This window comes from Phyllostomus hastatus, unplaced genomic scaffold (assembly GCF_019186645.2).
Source record: "Phyllostomus hastatus isolate PE091 unplaced genomic scaffold, TTU_PhHast_1.1 phas_contig_948, whole genome shotgun sequence".
Taxonomy (NCBI): domain Eukaryota; kingdom Metazoa; phylum Chordata; class Mammalia; order Chiroptera; family Phyllostomidae; genus Phyllostomus; species Phyllostomus hastatus.
The window spans coordinates 1,607,882-1,628,092 of record NW_025333993.1 but is presented as its reverse complement, the minus strand read 5'-3'; the positions used below and the strand labels follow the sequence as shown (position 1 = coordinate 1,628,092).

Below are 20,211 nucleotides of genomic sequence, written 5' to 3'. Positions count from 1 at the left end.
GCTGAATGAAAGAATTGAGGCAAAAAGGTGCATACCTGTGATTCCACTTAAATAAATGATAAGAAACGACAGGTGATCTACGGTGCTTGCCAGGCCGTGGGGGGACCGAGGGAGTGCCAAGGGGCGGGGTGGGGGGAGGCACTGGGGTATGTACTGAATGAATTATGGTGGTGGTTTCACGAGCCTATATAAATGTCGAAAGGTATCAAATTTAAATATGTGGTTTCTTGTATATCAATTACACCACAATAAAGCTGCTTTTTAAAGGTCTAGGATGGCTGAGGCCTAGCTTAAATTGCCCCACCTCCACACTCCCTACCCTCCTCAAGGCCCACAAGCACCAGCCTACGACGCAGGGGGTGGGGGGCTGAGCCGGGGGTGGCGGGGAGTAAGGGTCCTGGGGGCAGGAGGGGACTCAAGTGGGCAGAGGCCTAACCCTACTAACCAGTTTTGGGGGCCGCTGGCATCAGGCCTGCGAGGGACACACAGCAAGAAGAACGCACCGCAAATGCTTCAGGATGATCAGAGGGTCTCCAAGTACCAGCGTCTGGAGGGGACTCGCCCCACCGCGCAAAGCTGGGTGGAACCGGGTGGGGCGGGGCTCAGTGTCCCCACAGCCCCGCCCATAGTCCCCGAGACACACCCACCAGAGGATCCACCCCCAGCTTCGACCCACTCCTTGCCACTGGGTACACCCCAGGTCCCCCCTTACCCCCCCGCATCCCCCCACCTCCCCGCCCCGCTCGGTCCTGCCTCTACAGTCGCACCTCAGGCTCCACCCCTCGCTTTGACTCCCGCGTCGTCCAGGCTCCGCCCCGCCCCCCAGCCCCGCTTCCCCGAACCCTCAGATCACGGCCGAGCAGCGTGTGTCAGAGCCCTGGCGGACGTGGGAGCGAGCCTCGGGTCGCCACCGCGCCCGGGTGTGGCGCTCAGTCGGGCTCGGAGAAGCGGAGAGTCTGGCGCTGAGCAGCCTCAGGAAGTGGCCCTGCAGGTAAAGCCCCCGCCCCTCCCAGGAGTGTGGACACCGCGCCCCTGTCTGTTTCCCGCTCCGGGTCCGGGGTCCGAGCCCAGCCAGCCCAGGCCCCGCTCAGCCCCACCGCTGCACGCCTCAGCGCCGCGCGCGCCCAGGGCTGGGCTTTTCTCTTTTCTCCTTTTCCTTCCTTTTCAAGCATTATCGAAAGAAAAGGCGCTGACCCCGGTGCAGGTGCTAGGTAGCGTTCCTATTAGGGCCGACAGAGAAGAGCTTTATTTATTATAATAATTTTTAAGGGTTGTTAAAATTAGCAAAGTGCTAAACTTCCTACCGCAGCCTGGCTGGGAGTGATGAGCGCCCTGCTGGTTCCCAGTGATTGTGGATTAGGGGTGTGGAGGGGGGGCTGCCTTCAGTCTTCCTCATCCCCTGAGGGGCTGGAGGCGGTGGACCCCAGGCCGTCATCCCCCAGTGCTGTCCAGGCCCCCGGTTCTAGGTGTGTAGAGGGTGTGTCCAGGATAGGCCGCAGTCTCGCACCACCATTTTGATGGGTGCCTGCCCCTAGCCAGTGGTCAGCAGACCTGCCCCTTGCACTTCTGGGGGGGCACTGGGAGTGCCCAGAAATAAGCTACAGAGACCCCCCTCCCCACACCAGTCAGAGGCTTCAGTTTGCATATCTCCCAGAAGTCAAAGCGTGCCCCAGGTCCCAGCTGAGCCACCGGGGACCATGCCTGAAAGAGATCACTGTTTTTCCTGGCAGGTGAGGAGCAGGAGTTCACGTCCACGTCAGATGGTCACTTGCACAGCGGCGGCCAGGGGAGTGGGGAAGAGGGCAGGCCCACAGCGCTGAGCCGGAGGAGCGTGCCGTCTCCCCCTGGCGCAGGATGGGCCCCATGGGCAAGCAGAGCCCCTCACCCGTGCCAGCCCCTGCGGGAGGGTCTTGCCTCCTCCTCCTCTTCTGCCTGCGCCTGGGCACCTCCTGTCCCCAGAGCTGCCAGTGCCCTGACCACGAAGGGGCAGTGGCCGTCCACTGCAGTGGGAGCGGCCTGCAGGAGGTCCCCAAGGACATCCCCACCAACGCTGTGCTCCTGAAGCTCGACGCCAACAAAATTGCCCGCGTCCCCGACGGAGCCTTCCAGCACCTGAGCCAGCTGAGGGAGCTGGACTTGTCTCGGAACGCCATCGAGACCATCGGGCCGGCGGCCTTCTCCGGCCTGGCGGGGGGCCTGCGGCTGCTCGACCTGTCGCACAATCGCATCCGCAGGATCCCCAAGGACGCCCTGGGCAAGCTCAGCGCCAAGATCCGCCTGTCCCACAACCCCCTGCACTGCGAGTGCGCCCTGCAGGAGGCCCTGTGGGAGCTGAAGCTGGACCCCGACTCGGTGGACGAGATCGCCTGCCACACCTCCGTGCGGGAGGAGTACGTGGGGAAGCCGCTGATCCAGGCGCTCGACGCTGGCGTCAGCTTCTGCAGCACCCACCACAAGACCACCGACGTGGCCATGCTGGTCACCATGTTCGGCTGGTTCGCCATGGTGATCACCTACGTCGTGTACTATGTGCGCCAGAACCAGGAGGATGCCAGGAGGCACCTGGAGTACCTGAAGTCGCTGCCCAGCACCCCCGTGTCCAAGGACCCCCTCAGCCCCGAGCCCTAGTGCCCGCTGAGTCTCATCGCTGTGTGGCAGGTGGTGACTGACGCATGCTTCTGGTGCTCCCTCGAGCAGGTGGCAGTCACAGCCGCTTCCGTGCAGGGCGCGCTCTGACAAAACACGTCCCCCAGTGGCACTGAGTCACTGCGGCGCCCTTCCATCGGGTACGGTTAATGCCAGGCCCACGGACGGCGGGGAGAGAGTGGCACTTGGAGAAATGGAGTGACTTGCCCATGGTGACACGGTCAGGGGATGGTCCAGTCGGGACTTAACACCAGGCCATTGGTCACGATGTCCCTTCCACTCGGCACGACTCTCCCACGCGGCACCCGAGGGAGCAAGTGCACCCAGAGGAGGAAGGCTCGTGTCCGAGGGTGTGAGTGTCCCCCGTGGAGGACTGGGGTGCAGACTCACCTGTGGAAGGCACAGGTGACCCAACACTGTGGAACGGCCTCGCCCCCGTTTCGCTCGTGTTGCCCGGACCCGTCTGACCGCAGCACTCTTCCCAGAACTCAGCGGTAGAGCCCGGATGGTTCTGGAGAGGGAAGGGAGTGAAAGGGGTTGCTCAAACTGACCTTTGAACAATGGTGTTTATTCTCGGAATGTTTGCGAAGAGAGACACTTGTGCCCAAATTTCAGCCCCGTGAGAGGGGACAAAGAACCCCAAACCTGAAACCAAACACCGTGGAGAGAACCCGTCCGACACGCCGACTCCCACCCTCTGTGTGCCTGGCGTGTGCGAGGGCCTGTCATCTGTGCTCACCTCCGTGCCTTGCTGTTCTCTCTCCGACACACCAAGCAGCTCCTTCCAAAGGGCAGGGGGCCCGGTGTTCGATGTCTCAAGGCCAATCAACGGGACCCCTTTCTCCAGCAGCGGGCTCTTGCTCCCTCTTGCTCTCTCTCTCCACCTTTGCTGCCAGGACTCTCAGAGCTAATTCAGTGCTCGGTTTTCTTACCTGCGTAACTTCAGGGTAGACATTACCTCCACCTATATAACTCTGATTCGTCTTTCCAGTTTTACTCGTTGCTGTCTTTTGTATGTGTTTATAGTTTACACGGCTTCACATATTTGGGTGGCTGGGGATACACTGGTATGAACTGCAGGTAGAAAGGACAGGAGCCTCATCCAGCAGAAGCTCGGAGACGATTAACAGTGGAGGGTGGTTTGTACTCGGAAAGTAAGGAGTGACTTGGGGGGAACGGACATGGTGTCGCCTTTACCCGTTGGTCAGGACACCGAGCAGCTGCCTCTGGTGCCAGAAAGGCTCGTTGGAACATGGTTGTGATGTCCCAGACGTGGCGCATTCAAAGGAAACCATCGGCAGGTTACAAACACCCTCTGATACCCGGAGGCCCTGTGCCCATGTTCACGGAGTGGGGGCCGGGTGCACAGCATGGCAGCGTGCACGGGAGGACGCTGCGCTGCCCGCTGCCCAGACCCGGAGCACACACAGGAGGCAGGGCTCAGCTCGGCCATGGACGCCCGCCTGCTGCTCCGCAGCCACCAGTGCACAGGAAACGGGCAGCCTGGCCCACCTTCCCAGTGACAACTAGAGCCCAGAAGTCTGCCCACTTGTGTGACAAATGCCCTGTGGAGCAGGTAGGCTGTGTGGCTGGCCGACTGGCGGGACACAGGCTCCTGGGTGGTTCGGGGCCCCTTCCCCACCCACCCCATGTGCTCTTCCGCCAAAACCAACCCAGAGCCTGGATGCCACCCACATGTGGCTCTTTAGGGGTGCATGGAAGGTAGGTGGGGATTCTCCCCTCTCTGCCCCTTTGCTGGCCCCCAGCCCAAGGCCACCTTCCCCTTGGTGTGGACCCTGCGGGGAAGGGGAGGGGGGAGGACCTGCAGCACCAGAGGGCCTGCTCCCTCTCATCCTGGGCCCAGCCCAAGGCTGCCCACCTTTCCGGCCTTTTGGGGCTCCTTGCCCTTTATAGAGTCTCCCAGGGGAGGACACCTCCCTCCGAGGAAGACCACCAGGACCTCAGCTCCAAGAACCCCACCTCCTTCCTGCTCATGGGAGCTCCCCCATGGGTGCCTGAGAACCCTTTTGGGCACAGCCCTCGCCTCCTCTATCCTTCCCCCTCCCTCCCTCTAACTTCTCCCCTCCCTGGCCCTCCCCGCCCTGGAAGGGACCTGTTGAGATGAGGTTAAGATGATGCCCTGCCCGAGCCCGCATTCTTTGCTGCCATATGTGAGCACAGACCCCTGGATGCCCCCATGGGTCCTGGGCCCACTCCCCCCCACCACCACTGGGTCCAGCATTTGACCCCAATTAAATCTGCTGAGGCCGGAGTCCGGCTGGCCCATCCAGGGGACTGGTGCTGACAGTGGTGGTAATGTGACAAAGGGGGGCCTCAGTCCGTCCGTTCCAGTCGGGGGGCAGTGGGGCTACGGGGACCTCTGGCTCTTTTTGTTGTCCAGGTGACAGGCCCTCCACAGGGTCTGGGAGCTCAGGCTGGATCATCTGGGGGTTCCGTATGGGGCAGAGGGGTGGAGCAAGCAGATGGGCCCCAGCAGCTGCCCCAGCCCCGGGTCGGGGGCTGGGCCTCTCTTCCTTCCCACAGGAAATGGGGGTCTCTTGCTCCCAGGGAGGCCTCAGGGCCAGAGGGGAGGCGTGAGGCAGTGAGGGGCTCATGGGGCCCCACTGGTCTCCTTGTCTGAGGCGCACGACTCCTACTCCCCGGGTCCCAGTCCTCACCACGGATACTCCTCCTGGAACCCAGGGCCCCACCCCCACCCCGGCCCTAGGAGCGCCTGCCCCATGCTCCTGGCCTGATTTTCCTTCCTCTTTGCTTGTTAGGCCCCAGATGCCCACCTAGTCTCTTCCTTGGGTGGTTTCGTGGTGGGGGACGAGCCAAAGTACTTTGGGGCCCCCTGCAGGGCCATGCTGACACACAAAGGGTGTCCCTGGTGGGGTGGGCTCTGGGGATGGGAGGCCCCTGCACAGGAGGCTCCCAACTCAGCTCCAGGAGCCCCCTCCCCCGCTAGGCCACCGGAGGAGCCGGCTGGCCACAGGCTGTGGGAAGGCAGGGCAAGCACTGCCGGGCCGCGAGGGCCTGGGGCTGGCAGCCTCCCCTGCCCGAAGTGGCTCATCCCAGGGAAGGGCCCTGGTTTTGGGGAAATGCCCCTAAAGCCGGGGCACCGGGGACACCCTCCAGCCCACTGTCAGTGCTTTCAGTGAGGGTGGACGACAGTTTTAATTTGGACCTGAGACTGAGGTTAAACCCGGGTGGGAAGTCACTCCAGGCAGGAGATGGGCCGAGCTGTGGGGCTAACAGCAGGGGCTGCACAGCGGGGTTCCGGTTCCGGGTCAGCCCCATGCAATTGCCTTCACCTGAGGGCTAGAGAACGCATGTTTGCAGATGTCCCATCAGATGGGGTCTGGGGTGGGGCCAGCATCTGGGACAGCTTCTCCCAGACAGTCAGCAGGATGTCGGGGCATCGGCCAAGCCAGGCCAGGAAGGCGAGGGGCCACCCTCCCAGGAGCTTGGAGCAGCAGAGGGGAGCCTGGGCCCTGCGTGCTCCGGGGCCTCCCGGTGGGTGCTGGGCACCGCCCCACCTGCTGGCCCGCTCTCCTGCCCTGCACTCCCAGGCTTCCATGTAGCAGGTCCTCCAAAGAAGCGTTTGCAGGAGCCTCCGATCCTGGACTGAGTTACCTGGGGGGAGGCAGGGCTGCTGGCACAGAATGTTCCGGACATGAGGCAGCTCCCAGCCGCGACAGCAGCCCGAGGTGACTCCGCAGCCCGAGGCAGCTCCTGGAGTCGCCTTCCTGGAAGTTCCGTCCAGAGTCTGATTCTACCCATAGTCTGTGAGCCCTCAATAAACCTCCTTGTGCTTAAATCAGCTGGAGTGGATTCTGTTGTCTGCAGCAACCTTCCCCCACAACCCCCACCCGGTTCAGACCTCGCCCTGCGGAATCCCGCCCATCACAGACCTGGCTGTGCGTCGCAGCCAGACCCGCAAGCCCAGGGCTTGGGGAGCTGGGTTCTCGGGGGAGGCCAAACTGCACAGCCTGTGGGGCATGGCATGGAAGTCAGCAGCTGCCCTCAGGCCTCGGGGTGGCCCAGGGGCTGCCCACGGGGAGGGGGCAAGCGGCCACGAAGTCACTGGACAGCTTAGGCGGGGCCGAGTTGGCTCACAAGGGGCCCCGGCTAATTCTCGCAGTGGGCTGGCACGGTAGAGAAACCCTAGATGGTGAGGTCTGGAGGGGAAATGACGAACTCAGGAGTCAGCTCGGCTGGGGCAGAGTGGGGCTGGGATCTGGGCCGGGGCCTGGAAGTTCTCACTCTGGGAAACATGATCCCTGGAGCACTGTCAACAAACACAAGGAGGCGAGTCCTCCGTGCATGCGGCCCAGGCCCGAGGCAGCGAGGCAGAGCAGCCTGGGTTCGCAGTCCAGTCTGGGAGGCTGGAGCCAAGCACCTAGGCCCCTGCATCTGTAACCATGGCAACAACGCTGGTGGGAAAGAGCGGACTTGGGGTTGGCTCCCGGGCGCCGCTGGCGATGTTGGCCTGCTGTTCCTCGCAGAGAGAGGTGGAGACACAGCATCCCAGAGTGACAGGCTCACCGGGCTGCCCTTCCCTGGGAGCTCCGCTGCTCTTGGGGAGGAGGGGACATTGGAGGAGGGGCCACAGAAGCCTCAGAAGGAGAAACTGCCAGGAAGTAGGTGGGGAGTGGCCAGCAGGCTAGGAAGCTGATTCTAGAGGCGATGCAGCAGCCCATCCTAACAGATGGGGAGACTGAGGCACAGGGAGGTTTGAGGACTGGGCCAAGGTCATGGGAGCTGGGGAACGCTGACTTTGGTTGTGACCAGGCAGCGGTGGATGACAGATGGACGTGATGGACGTCTGGTGGCCATCCACGGTGCCTTAGCAGCCAGGCGGGGAGTTGGAGGAATTAAGATTTGGAGAAAACCGCAACAGGAGACCAGCCACCGTCCACTCTGTGCCCACTCCCGGCCACCAGAGCTGGGTCCTGCTGTCTCCCTGCGGGAGATGCTCGGACTTAGGGGTGCTGACCAGAGGGTCGCCCTGCGCATGGTCAGCAGGGCCCAGCACCCCACCAGGCTCCCTGTGCTTTGTGGTGTCTGTGGGAGTCACTGGGCTGAGGGCTCAGAATGGCCGCCAGCCTTCCTGCCCTTGCCCTGGGCTAAGAGGAGGTCGTCTCCGGATCAGAGCCTGCCAGTCTGGGCATCGCAACAATGAGGCCACCAGGCCTGAGGTTTTCCAAGCCAGGAGCTTGCGTTCTGCTGGCAAACCGAGAGGCAATGCCCGGCTGGGTTTTACCTGTTTCTCTGCCCACGAGAAGCACTCGGGCAGGTCCGGTCACCCCTCGGCATGGGTGGGGATGCTGGCTGCGGGACATGCAGTCCTGACTGGTGGGTGTAACTCGTCCCAGTTGGACCCTGTGTTCGCTGCTGGGATTTCCTCTGTTGCTCATGCCCTTTGCTCTCCGCCCCGTGTGGGGGCGCCGGGTGTCCGCTGCTGTGTTAGAGTTCCGACAGGAAGCACTGACTGCTGGAACCAATCAGGCCCTTGCGTGCGCCAATGGCGTCGCCCACCTGTGCTGGGACCGCACCTCCACTCACTTGTATCTTAATATCACATGCAGGTGACAGATACATGTATCGGTCCATCCTCTGCATCCTCTTCTCTTCCATTTTCTTCCCGTCTCACTTCCATTGTTTTTACCTTTAGAGAGCTTTCCTCCAAACAAGATAAAAAAATCTATTCTAGTATCTTTTGCTTTCCAATATCTGTGACATTCATGTTTCCAAATTATGCCAACACCCATTTCAATTGTTTAATTTTAGTATAATTTAATACACCTGGGGGCCAAGACGTTCCTCATATTTCAAAGCAGTTGGGCCTATTAATTCTCTGAGATGCTCTGTGATCACTTCATTAATTTAACAGGCAAGCCTTGGGGTTTTGATTGGCATTACGTGGATGGGAGTGTGCGCGGTGGAGGGAGGGGGTGTCGGAGGTGGCAAAGTAGAGGGCGCCTGCAGGGAGGGCCCAGCGACCCCGACGCCAGGGGCGATGACACGGTGAACACTAGATGACCTCGTCGGCAGCCCCCCACTTCCCAACCTGGCAGAGTGGGGAACAGGTGAAGCCTGTTCTGGGCAGGACCGACTGAACTGGCGTGACTCTGCAACATCTGGGTGCCCTTGGCCTTGTTCGGGGTCAGGAGGTCAGGAGCGGATGCAAAGACCTACACGGACAGCACTCCTCCGGAAGTCGTGACCCTGAAGAAGCAACTGCACAGGAAACTGCAGTTTGTACAAAGGGGTCCCTACAGCGTCACTCGCCGCAGTGAAGACCGTCGGAAAGGACCCCGCGGATGAACACAGGCGACAGCGAGGTGGAGTCAGCGCGACTGCCGCTGGGAAACGCCACACGCTCGCCCGGGGGACAGGAGCGTGGCACATGACAACGCGTGCAAATCCACACGGGGGAGCCGCACGCCGCCTCGCTGCGAACAGGACGGAGACCCGAAGGCCCGACTCGAAAAGCTGCACACATTGTAATGTTCTCTGCGTTTCCTCCTCCTGTTTGCATTCCTGACGTAAACGAGCCTTGATTTACGGGTTTTCTTCCCGCCGGGCAGAACAGGGACGGGGCCAGGTGCCGAGGTCGAGGCGGCGCTGTCTGATCTCTGAGGCCGCCCCGGGCTGGGCTGCGGTGGCTCCGTGTGTGTGTGTGTGTGTGTGTGTGTGTGTGTGTGTGTGTGCGCGCGCGCGTGTGTGTGTGTGCGTGCGCGCCACTGTGCTGGCGGCCCGAGTGTCTGCCTCCTTCCTCCCGGGCGCCAGTCCCCCCGCCCATGGCGAGCTGGACCTGGCTGTGCCACCCTCGGGGCAGAGAGAAAACTGGACGTCTGGGTTACCCCAGGGAGAGAGAAGCTGTGAAGGGTGCATGGTTGGGGGTCATGGACAGCGCCCAGTTTGCCCCTCCCCCAGGGGTAAACTGAGGCTCGGCAGGCTGGACGCTCGAGTGCCTCGGCCTGTCTGAGCCCCGGGCTCTCCACGGAGAGAGAAGAGACATGGGAGTGGGCTCAGAAGACGGTGGAGACCGGCGGGCCCAAATCTGCAGGGTGGCCGGTGTGGGCAGGGCAGGGGTACCCGGGGGCCGATGCTGGGGCAGCTCTAGCCTGAGGGCAGTTGCCAGAGAGGCCTCCTTGCTCCGGAGGCTGCTCATTGGCTCTGGCCCGGCCCCCTCCTCACCGGTGAGGCTGCCACGGCGCAGAGGGCCATCTGCGTTCCCAAAGTCACCGATTCCAGTGTCTGCCTCCCCTGAAGCCCCTCCCCCCCAGTCAACCTGCAGATGAACCGTCCAGGCTCAGGGTGGGGCGGGGGCTGTGGTCTGTGCTGCTAGCCTGGGTGTGCCCCCCGCCTCTGCAGGCAGGTCTGGGGGTCCTTCTGCAGAATAAGCCCTGAGACCATGAGCCACTGACCCAGCAGGCCCCCCAGGCTGTGATCCTCCTTTTGTCCCCCTGCCTCCAATCCGAGTTAAAATCAGCCCCCCCACCCCTAGCAGAGCCCAAGAGGCGTGGCTTGTCCCCCTGTTCCCCTCTCAGGGAGGCTGGGCAGATCGAGCCAATCAGAGCACAGGACCCTCACGTGGCTCTGACATTCCAGGTGAACCGCTGCACTCCTTTGGGGAGGCTCCCGTGCCACGGTTGGAACGCACACGTTTAGAAGCATCCCTGTTTCTCTGTGATTCGAGACGACCCGCCGTCCTACGTCTCATCCGGCACCCTCGGCCCACCCTCCTGGACCCGTGGGTCTGGAGCCACCGCCGTAACCCCCGGGCCCTGACACTCTGGGGCCCCTGGCTGCCCAGGGCAGGGACGTGGCCAGGCCTTGGGACGACGACGGCATGGGTGTGGGGCCTGCCTGGCAGGGACGCTGGGCTGCAGCAGAGGAGCCTGATTTGGGGTGAGAGGCACACCCTCTTTCTCCAAAATACTGAGTGTGTGCGTGGTGGTGGTGGGGTCCACACCTGTGGAATCACCCAGGGGGATGCAAGCGCCTGAGACCTCTCTCTGACAGGTCCCCTGGCCTGGCCCCAGAGCTCCTGCCGCACCGCCCCACCCCCGCCCTTTTCTCCCTGGGGAGGGGACAGCTTGGTCTGAGGCCAGTGCAGCCGTCCCCAAGGCATGAGGAGCACTCACTGGCCTGAAGTCAGCTCTAGGGAAACTCTCAGCCCTTGGAGGTCAAGAGGGCCTGCTCCGAGCCTGCAAGTCCCAAATCTGACTGCCCTGGGGAGGAGCAGGCTCAGGGCAGCCCTGCCCTCACGTGGACGTGACCGTGGGGCGCCAGGACTCCAGCTGGCTGGAGCTGCCCCCGAGCTCCGGCCGTGTGCCCCTGGACGAAGAATCCCTAAGCGTGTTAAGGCACAAAGGGCAGAGCGTTCAACCAAGCGAGGGGCCCTCCTGCCCCTGAGCTGGGGCTCCCGCCTCCCGTCCTGCGGGGCATTCGCTCTCCCGGAGCGGGCCGGTGTGGACGGTGGCATAGGCCTGGCCTGGCTGCCACCGGCGGTCTCCTGGCTCTGTGTGGACCCCACGGGCCTTCGCGGCAGAGCCTCGGCGTGGAGCACTTCCCTTCCGCCCGGAGCCCTGCCCGTGGTGCCGGCACCTGCCCTCCCCCACGGGCTCCTGAGTGTGGGTGTCCTGTTCACCCCGCAGCGACCCCAGGGTGGCGGGGGCCCCCACCTGGCGTAGGGTCCGGGGCACGAGACAGAGGGAAGGCGGGTGAGCGCTGGCCCAAGGAGGCGGCCCAAGTCCACCCTGCACACCCACCGGCTGCGGGGTCAGGGGAGGCAGCCTCACCCCCCGCCCCCCACTGCAGCCGTGGGTAAACTGAGGCCAGAGGAAGGAGCTCTCTGCAGGGGAGAGGTGTCCTCTGCCTACATTGGTGACGAGGGAGGGACCAGAGGTTGGGTCTGGTCCCCGGGACATGCTCACTGCGAGTCGAGCCCCCTCCAGAAAGACACAGAGGCGGTCACGCTCTTTGTCGAGCGAGTCATAAATATATTCGGTGTAGACAAAACACAATAAATAGCTGGTGTGAATGTGTAGCTTCAAGCCTGTCCCCCATCTGAGCTTGCTAGCCGGGGGCAGAGCGGCGGGGCGGCAAGCCGCTGGCACTCCTCGGCCCCCGCATCCGGGCCCCCACATCCACGCTTCGGCAGGGAAGCCGAGCAGGCTTTTGCTTGTGAGGTAAGAAACTGTAGGAACTTTTCCTTTAAAGCGAATCCCCCGCAGAGCACCCAGACATGCAGGGCAGCTCCGGTTTCCATCTGAATGCCCACGGGTCACCCGCTTCGGCCCGCAGTGGCTACCGGGCCAGAGAGGTGACGGATGTCCCTGGAGGAGGGCCAGGGACGGTGAGATGGCAGCTCTGGAAGCAATGCCGCCTGGGCTCATCCCTCCCCCCTCCCACCCACCCAAGAGGTTCCAAGGCGTCTGAGGTGGGATTCTGGGGTGCAATGAGGCGGGTCCTCTTCCAGGGGGCCCCGGGCCCATCACCCCGTCCTGAGCTTCAGCACCCGGGAGAGGGGCTCCTTGGCGCTGGAGTAGACGAGGTAGGAGCCAGCCGTGGTGCGGAAGGTCTCCCAGTCCCTGCAGCCGAAGGTCGGGAGGCTGTGCACGGCCACGAAGCCTTCGTACCCCTGCCACCTGCGGGAGAGACAGGTCAGCCCCGGGGACGGGGACGGGGACGGGGACTGGGACGGGGATGGGCGGCCTGCCCGTCCAGGCTGCTCACTCCCCCGAGGCTCCGCCCCACCCGGTGTGCAGCCCGGCCGGCCGTCTGGGCTCCTCTCCAGGCCGCCACCTGCCTCCCCCACGTGCCCAGCCTGGCGGGGCCGCGTGTCCCCGGGCTGCACAGCTGCCCGGGTCAGTCTCAGGGAGCCGCGCTGGGAGCGTGCGGAGAGGGAAACAGGCCTGGGAGCAGGAGCCTGCCCTGCCCACAACCCCGAAGCTTCTCGTAGCCACCCAGGGGCCCGCCCCCAGCCCGCAGCGCCCTCGGGCCGGCCCCAAAGCTGGGGTGGGGAGGGCAGGGGGTAGGGGTGTGTGAGGGTGGCGGGGAAGTGTCCTGGCAGTTGCAATGGGTTCACGGCAGGGGCTGAGCCGGAACCCTCCCCACTCCTGGGGTCACGGCTGACATCGAGGCACACGCCCTCACACACACACCCGTCACACGCGGGTGTGGCACGCCCATGCGGAGAAGGCGTGCTCCCAGCACACTGGTCTGCGACCCCGAAACCCCCTCCATGTCTGGATCCCAAACGCAGCCCATGGCCCGGTGCCCACACAGTCCGTGGGTTCTGGGCTTCCTCCCTTCAGAAGGGATTTACTGACAGGTGGTTCCATTTCTGTAGGGGGCGTTCTCCCGGCGGGGCGCCTGGGTCAAAGCCACGCGCAGTTTTAATATTTGTCCAGATTGCTCTCCAGAATGGCTGGTGATTTCTGTCCTGATGGGAAGGGGCCAGGGTACCCCCACCCCCACCCAAAAGGACAGAGGGGAGAAGATGCATCGCCCTCGTATGCTGAGAAAAACTTCTAATACGTTTATTCACATCTTCCATTTTTTGCTTCTGAAAACTCCTGTTCCTATATTTGCTCATTTTTGTGAATTAAAGAATATTTTATTGCTTTGTAGGCGTTCCTCTTCCGTCATATGTGTGGTAAATAGTTTGTCTTTTGATTTTGAATAGGATGTCTTTTTCCATGAAAAAAACCCCTTAAATTTAGGTGCGTCAGCCTGTGACCTATTTCTAGGCCCCTTTAGGGAGATTTCGATGTCTTCCTGTATAACTCTGAAGTTATAAAAAATCATCTTAGCATTTTCCCCTAATATCTCTGTTGTTTAATTTGTTTTACAGTTAGATGCTTCATCCTCAAAAACCTTATCTTTCTATATAATATAAATATATATTATATGTATTATTTTGTATATAATATGAAGCAGGAATATAGCTTTGCTTCCTTCCAGATGGACAGAAAATCACATAAACATGATTTTGCTAGGTAACGCCTCATTTTCTCACGGGCTTGAAAGGCAGCGTTTGCCACACCGAGTAGCCGTGTGCCGCTGGCTTTCCTCGGGGCCGTATTCTGTTCCAGCTGCAGACTCGCTGACTCTCGAAGTGCTGTCAGGGCCACCCTCCCTGTTTCTATTTTTCTTTTTATTTTTTTAATTAAAAAAAATTTTTAAAAGATTTTATTTATTTATTTTTAGAGAGGGAAGGGAGGGAGAAAGAGAGAGAAACATCAATGTGGGGTTGCTGAGGGTTATGGCCTGCAACCCAGGCATGTACCCTGACTGGGAATCGAACCTGCAACACTTTGGTTCACAGCCCGCGTTCAATCCACTGAGCTACACCAGCCAGGGCTCCTGTTTCTATTTTTCAATATCTTGTTGGCCATCTTTGAAAATGTATTCTTCCATAGGAATTTTAAAATCACTCTGGCATGTTGAAAACTCTACAGCAACACATTAGAAAGCCTAAAGAAGATGGATTTTTCCAGGAAAACGTGGAGGACCAAAACTGTCCCAGGAAGAGACAGAACACGCGATCACACCGGTGACCGCGGCGCAAACGGGACGCTGAGAAAGGGGCCGGATGGCCCTAGAACTGAATGTAGCCTGATGGTGGAAGAGACCAGCCCGGCCCAGGGGCGTGGGCGGAGAGCTGCACCAAGTGCGCCTGTTAAGTGAGGCTCCGCTTCAAACCGGGTAAAGGTGCGGCCCCCAGAGAAAACCACAGAGCAATTTCGTCTCCTGTTAAAGACGCGGAACTCTTAAATCATTCGTGAACAGTTGGTAGCCGGTGGCACAGTGAGTAATTACACCCTGTCTAGTGGCACGCATCCCAGGAACTCGAGGAAACCTCTGGTAAGTCATCACGCCAGCGGATCAGGGGAGAGGAGCTGGGGCGCGCGCTGAGGAGCGGCCGGGGGACCGACGCAGCTGCTTGTGTCCTGGTCACGCCCTGCAACACGGAACCATATGCTCTCGTGGAACCAGAAAGACAGGGCCGCTGGCCGCTGGCAGGGCTGCTCAAGGTCGTTCGGGAGGTTCTAGTTCATCGAGGAAACTATGTAGGCAGTGAAACCAGGAGAAGGGCAGAGGCAAAGGTGCTTTTATTCACAGAGGCAGCTGTGTTCTTAGGATGCCCGTGGCGCTCTGCTCCAGGAGCGGACCATCGGGCCGGGTGGCTAGGGACAGCACGGGTCATGAAAAGCAGCTGGAAATGGACACGCCGCAGGTGTTGTGCGTACAATGCGTGGCCAACACCCAGAAGCGACATTAACAGGGATGCTGCAGCGCCTGTGCGAGGACGCAAACTCTTACCAAAAGACTGATGATAAGTGGGGAGACCCACTGCAGCCCTGGGCAGGAACATTCACTAAAACAAACTACTAATAGCTCTCCCATTACTGTGTCTGCACACTCCATCTCAGGCAGACTCTGAAGTCGTGAGCACAAGTGACACGGATCACCTGGCTGGTAACCCCAAGGTGACGGGACCCAGGCCCAGCCGCACTCGGGCATGCCCAGCCCCAGGCGCCCCACTTGCTCTGAGCCTGGTCACTGGTGGGGAGGGGGAGTCTACCCCCAGAGAACCAAACGGGGACGAAAGGTGTGGCCTTCAGCAGCTCTTTACCTGTAAATAATACTGTTTACGGAGAAGGTTTTTCCATCAAAGGAGTTGGCTACCACCAAGAAGTAATCTTCTCCCACCGAGAAGAACTCCCAGTCCAGAGCACTGTGGGAGCAAGGACACAGACGTTAGGATACAGAACCCCAGGTACCGCCCAAGCTCCGGTGCTGGTTTCTGGTCAGGGGTCCTAATCCCAGAACTCGGGGCCCAGGTCGCACCCCCCCCAGACCCACAGAGGAGGGGCTGGGCATGAGGTGGGCGACCTTATCAGACACAGGGGAGTTTAGTCATTCGCTTAAAATTAAAAATAAAAATTGTAATTGTGCTAAAACATATAACAAAACATTTATCCTTTTAAGCATTTTACGTGCATGGCTCAGAGGTCCCATCCATCTCCAGAACGTTTCGCCTTCCCCTGCTGAAACTGTCCCCCTAAACATGAACCCCCCCATCCCTCCCCTACCCCCAGCCCTGGCTCCACCATCTGCTTTCTGTCTCTGTGGATTTGACTCCCAGGTGGGCCCAGGAAGCATCTTGTCCTTTCGTGTCTGGCTCATCTAGCTCAGCATGATGCCCTCCAGGTTTCTCCTGTCGCAGCATGCGCCAGGGCCTCAGTCCTCTTTAAGGCTGAATGCTATTCCGCCGCCTGGACAAATTCGTTTGCTCCCAGCCAGTCGCCAGCTCAGCTGTACCTGCAGGTCGGGATTTCCTGGAACTTGACGAACGTCTGTGCGGTGACATTCAGCTCATAGATGACGGAGTTGATGACGTAGGAGTCGTTCTGCATCTGCATCTCCACGTCATAACTGTGACTGTTGGCAACAGCGAGAAAGATCCTGTCTCCGATACGGAAAACTTCCCAGTCGGCGGCGCCGCAGGTCTGGGGGCAAGAAGAGGAGGCAGGACGCACTTGTGAACAGAGAGGCTGCAGGAACAGCCAGGCACCACCAGGGGGCGACATCCCCCCCAACACACACACACAGAGCATAGCGATTCAGGCAGGGTCTCCCTGCCTGGCCTGGCCTTGCTCGGTTTCCCAGGCACATCAGCTGTCACTCCCATCACGAACATGAGTGGCAGCTGCCTGACCTGCACCCTCTGAGGCGCCTGCTTCTTAGCCATCTGTGCTGCCCTCTCTTCAAGGGCTCGCTGTCACAGCGGGGAATTATAACAGCAGGGAATCGTGACCCCCCCACCCTCCATTCTCTCCACATGGGTTCTGTAAGTGCGGACTCTGGCTAATATGTGGCTGGTAGATGAACAGCACGCTTGTATAAGAATCCTAGGAACTAACTTCAAAATATACAGACTCCGACCTTCCGGCATCCCAGCTCCGGGAGGTTTGCTGACCTTTGACCACGGAGCCAGGATGACGTGAAGCCAGGATGAGTAACCCAGGGTGACGCACGCCGGTCCATCGCTTGTCTTATCGGAATGGACTGAGCTCATCTGCCATAGAGAACTTCTCAACCCCCGCCCTTGACCTCTGTGTTCTGCTCCTCTCTCCCTCCTTTTAAAAACCTCTCCCTCCACTGAGAGGTGGAGTTGGGCTTTGAGACGTGAGCCCCTCCTCTTCCAGGTGGCTAGCACCTGAAAATAAATGTTCCTTTACATCAGCACCTGCCTCTCCAGTACTGGCTTTGGTAGTGACAGACCACTGAACTTGCTTTTGGTTACATAGCTATTGTAACACCTCTTCCAGGGAGCCCTCTCTGCTTCCTCCAATCTGGCCCTGAACTCTGAAGCAACCTCTGGATTCCTCTTGTGATTTTTTATTATGAGCTGCCCCTGCCTGGGGGTCTCCTTTGGTTCCATTCACAGCCCCATTTCTGGGTTCCTGTGCACGCTGTTGCCCCATAAATCACTTGTCACCCTCGAGGCTGAGGTGTGCAGGGTCAACAGGTCTGGACTTTCCCATGAGTGGCCCGCTGTGGAGCATTTGCCCTAGACCTTGAGCAGCATGAGCTGATTTGCAGGTGGGGCCCACGAGAAGGAAGCTTATGTCCAGTTTACAGCCAGCATCTTGGGGGAATGGTGGCACCTGTGCATGGGGAGGAGAGGACCAGAGAAATCCAGATCCAGGCCCCGGCCTGAGCCCTGAAGAGAGAGGGCAGGGGCAGGAAATGAAGGGAGACATCTTCCTGGGGAGTAAGGGGCAGGGGCAGGGGTGGTCCTGAAGGGCGACCACACAGGATGACCGCCCAGGGGAGAGAGGGAGACCGTGGCAGTGCCCTGCAACAGGGGCCTGTGGCTGATGCAAGAGCACGTAAACATTCTTGGAGGCCCCGAACCACGGCCTGCCGAGGCTGCTAGGGTCTTGGCTCCCGTGTGAGCGGAGAGGGTGAGGGCCGCAAAGGCGCAGGTGGTAGATTCCTCATGGAAGTGGCCCTTAAATGTCTCTCCTCCAGGCCCTCAGTTTCTGACACAGACGGAGAGACTTGCATCAGACTGACCCTGATGCCGGTCACAACTGTCACTCCGGATGCAGCACTTAAACAGAGCACATGACGGCTCGAAGGCTAAGAAGGACCAAGGACAGGCAGAGCCTGGAGTGGTGCGCCCTGTGAACACAGGCTTATCTGGCCTCTCCTCCGAGGGTGCTCCTGGCCCCACGGGCTGTGTTCGCATGGGCGTGGCAGGTGGTGGGGCGGGGGAGTTGAGGGGAGCCCATGGGGCCTCCCAGGGTGTCCAGAAACAGAAGGCGGTGGCCCCAGGAGGGAGGGAGCCACAGACGGGCCCAATATCTCCATACAAACTTCTCTCGAGTCCTTGCCTGGTTCCTGAGTTGCACACAGGGATCGAAAGTCCGGGTCCCTGAGACAAACCGCAGCTGAGAGGCTGCAAGGGCCAGCCAGAGACTCGACCAGCAGGGAGCACGGCAGCCATGGGGCCTATAAGCAGGAGAAAGCACGGCGGATAGAAATAGGCTGACCCTGTGCAGACCCGGGAGGTAGCAGGCGGAGACCATAATGATGGTGGCCGCCCCCAGGGACGTGTGAATGCAGGGAGCAGCGGGGAGAAAATTCGGAGAGCCAGAAAAACTCTAAAAGGGGCCAAATAGAAATCCTGTAACTGAAAGCATAACATCTATATTCGTTAGTTTGTTGGGTGCAGAGCCAATCATCCGTGAACTAGAGGACAGACCAATAGAAGTTATCCCAGTTGAAACATTCAAAGGCAAAAATAGATTATAGTTCAAGCAAACAGCGCCTCCGTGACCTGTGGGGCAGCAGAGTGCAGCGCCACCTACCGGCAGTTGGAGCCACAGAGGAGAGGAAAAGGGAATGAGGCAGAAAGAGCGTCCAAATAAACACGGGCTAAAATGTTTCCATATTTGATTGAAAACCCTGAGGCAAGAGGATCAGAGACCCAAAATGGAAAACCAATATTAAAAACCACACGTAGACACAGCCTGTTCAAGTAGCTGAAACCTGACGACAAAGAGAACGGTTTAACGGCAGCCGCGAGAGCACCTCCGACGCGAGGCAGCCCGACCTCCCGCCGGAAACCATGGCGGCGCAGCCTCCACCGAAAGCATCTTTAAAGCAATGGAAACCAGCATTCTGCAACCAGTGGAAATATCCTTCAAAAATGGAGGCAAAATAAAATCATTTTCAGACCAAAGTGGCGGGATCCGTTCCCAGCGGAAAGTGGGGGTGGGGCAGGCCATCCCTCTGCTGTCCCAGGTCGAGCTGGGGGTTCTCAGCCCGGAGGGGAGAGGCCGACGGCGTCCCCCGCTGCCCAGCCAGGCCGGTGCTCGGGGACATCCTGGTGGCCTCCACAGGTGGGAAGTGGCTCCGTTTCTCTTTACCCTGACTGCCCTTCCTTGGCACGCCAGTTACCTCGTGGGCTGTCGCTTCCCTGCTTGTAAATTCAGGACAGGCTGCCCGGCCTGTCTTCTCCCCTCTGCGGGTCTGGTGCCGGTCTGGTGCCGGTCTGCTGCCTGGCTGGCCAAGTCTGGCCGGCACTTTGTAAACGCTCCCCGCAACAAGACGGTGTTTTCTCTGTCCCCAGCAGAGGGCGATGTTGCCTGCCTCGGATCGGGCTGCCTGCCTGCTCGCTACGAACATTCCTGGGGGCCCGAAGCTGGGCTCAGAGCCAGAAGCCCTGGAAACAGGTTTGGATCCGTCCTGAGGAGCGGAACCAAGCACGTTGAAGCCAAAAGGATGACTCACTAGGACAAGGACAGGGAACCAGGACACCTGGCTGTCGCCGATCCCTTACCGGGGCCTTTCTAGAGTGTCCTGTCCTCTCAGCGTAGCTCCGCTCTGGGAGGTGGCTCCATTCTCTCCCCAGAGCCACCCCACGCTTCCTGAGCCGGCTCGGACACGAGGGGCCCGGAGGGGCTTTCAGCACCACCCACCCCGGGGCTATTTCGCATCCGGGGGGGCCTGTCAAGGACCCACAAGGGGTGGAGAGTCACACACACGTGGCTGTGGCTCTGCAGAAACCACACAGGTGACGTCAGCCTGTCCCCAGCCGCTGTGACCTGTGCTGGGGAAACATCCTTGGGAACATGCACGTGCAAATGCACACGCCTGTGTGCACACACACACATCCCTGTAGACACATGTGCAGGCGGGCACGCCCCCACAGCGCGAGGGGCCAGGTGCTGTATGAGAGGCTCTCGGCCTCCCCGCTCACCCCCAATCACCAGGGGGTGACCCTCAGACCTCTCGCCTGCCCTGAGCCCCGGCTCGGAGGACGTAGAGAGGGGGCCCCGGAGGGTGCTGGGGCTTCAGCAGCCTGGGGAAGCAGCGGGGAGTGGCAGGCGAGAGTGGCTCAGAGGGGCTACCGTCCCGCTCTGCCCCCTGCGCCCAGCGGGGTGGGGTGTGATACAGCCAATACGAGGTGCCCCGTTCCGTGTGAATTTCAGGGAAACATGACGTTATTTTTCAGTCTGTGTGTATTCC

At 60.3% G+C, this 20,211-nt stretch overlaps 2 protein-coding genes across 2 annotated transcripts in view; one reads left to right on the top strand and one right to left on the bottom strand.

Annotated features, from left to right (window-relative positions):
- The first annotated feature begins 835 nt into the window (after positions 1-835).
- On the top strand, positions 836-6,466 carry LRRC3 (leucine rich repeat containing 3). The gene is made up of 2 exons (XM_045852779.1): positions 836-991; positions 1,731-6,466. The coding sequence occupies exon 2, from the start codon at positions 1,855-1,857 to the stop codon at positions 2,626-2,628; it is 774 nt and encodes a 257-aa protein (XP_045708735.1). The 5' UTR covers positions 836-991; positions 1,731-1,854; the 3' UTR covers positions 2,629-6,466.
- A 5,688-nt stretch (positions 6,467-12,154) lies between these two features.
- TSPEAR (thrombospondin type laminin G domain and EAR repeats) overlaps positions 12,155-20,211 on the bottom strand; it is a 38,456-nt gene continuing 30,399 nt past the window's right edge. Inside the window, exons 9-11 of the mRNA XM_045852355.1 lie at positions 15,991-16,178; positions 15,302-15,403; positions 12,155-12,308 (exon numbers count right to left, since the gene is read on the bottom strand). Coding sequence (XP_045708311.1) covers positions 12,155-12,308; positions 15,302-15,403; positions 15,991-16,178 — 444 coding nt within the window. The remainder of the gene's footprint in view (positions 12,309-15,301; positions 15,404-15,990; positions 16,179-20,211) is intronic.